The 1006-nt window shown below is 66.9% G+C and overlaps 1 protein-coding gene across 1 annotated transcript in view; it reads left to right on the top strand.

The window, feature by feature from the left end:
- Positions 1-179: 179 nt before the first annotated feature.
- Positions 180-1006, top strand: part of SDCCAG3 (serologically defined colon cancer antigen 3) — a 4703-nt gene continuing 3876 nt past the window's right edge. The window contains exons 1-2 of the mRNA XM_015572377.1: positions 180-279; positions 857-972. Coding sequence (XP_015427863.1) covers positions 213-279; positions 857-972 — 183 coding nt within the window. The 5' untranslated portion in view covers positions 180-212. The remainder of the gene's footprint in view (positions 280-856; positions 973-1006) is intronic.

Genomic DNA, 1006 nt, shown 5'->3' with positions numbered 1-1006 from the left:
GTTCCCCGGCCGGAGAATCGCCGCACGGAGGCCTTTCGGGGAGGCTGGGTCGTCGCGGGTCCCTGTGACCACGGGGGTGCCGCGGGGTGTCTTTGCAGATTTTATCTACGGAAAGGGGAAGGGCACTAAGCCAGGAGCCCAGGAGATACACTTAGGAGGTAGAGTACTTCGGTAATCCCTCCTTTCTCTGCCCAACACGAAGCTCCAGGTGTATGCCCGGGGCAGGGCTGTCCACGCCACAGCACGGGCCTGCCGAGCGCACCGTAGCCGCCAGAGCAGGTGGGGTGGACCCACGGGGTGGGTCCTGGCCCTGGGGCAGAAGGACGCAGGGTCCACCCTGAGGCGTGAGGGACGGCAGGGAGTGGGAGGGTGGTCACTCCTAGGAGTCTGAGAGGCCCCGGGGCTGGGATCGGGCCAGCGTCGCACAGGGTGGCGTCGGGGCTCGGACGGTGGGTGGGCTGGGCGATGGGTGGGCTGAGAGGGCCGCAGTGTGGCTGGTGAGGTGGTGGGGAAGCGTGAGGCGGGGAGAGGAGAAGGAAAGGGGTGGGTGAGGAGGGGAGGGGCAGAGGCGGGTGGTGATCCCCAGCTTGGGGGCCTTTGGAGCTGGGACAGCCCGGTGGGAGTGCAGGCACATCCTCCCCGCCCGTGTGGCCTCTGCGCCCGAGGAGTGGGAACCGCGGGGTGGGGTGGGAAGGAGAGGAAGTACCTGTGTCACGGGCCAGCGCTGAGGTCTGGGCAGCGACTCGCGTGGCGTTCCCTGTTTTAGGTGGCGTCGTGTCCGGGAAGAGAAGCGAACAGGGAGTCCCCTCTGGACGAGCTGGAGGCTTCACACGGGAGGTCTTTGTCGCTCTTTCAGATGAGAAGCTTGCGGACCTGGAGGAGGCAAACCCATTCTCCTTTAAGGAGTTCCTGAAAAGCAAGAACCTCAGCCTGCGGAAGGAGGACGCCGCCCACAGCCGGCTCCACACACAGGTCAGCCGCCGTTCCGGCTCCCCGCGCCGCGGGC

This window comes from Myotis davidii, unplaced genomic scaffold, assembly GCF_000327345.1.
Source record: "Myotis davidii unplaced genomic scaffold, ASM32734v1 scaffold609, whole genome shotgun sequence".
Lineage (NCBI taxonomy): Eukaryota > Metazoa > Chordata > Mammalia > Chiroptera > Vespertilionidae > Myotis > Myotis davidii.
The sequence above is the reverse complement of the archived record's forward strand: the minus strand, read 5'-3'. Positions and strand labels throughout refer to the sequence as shown.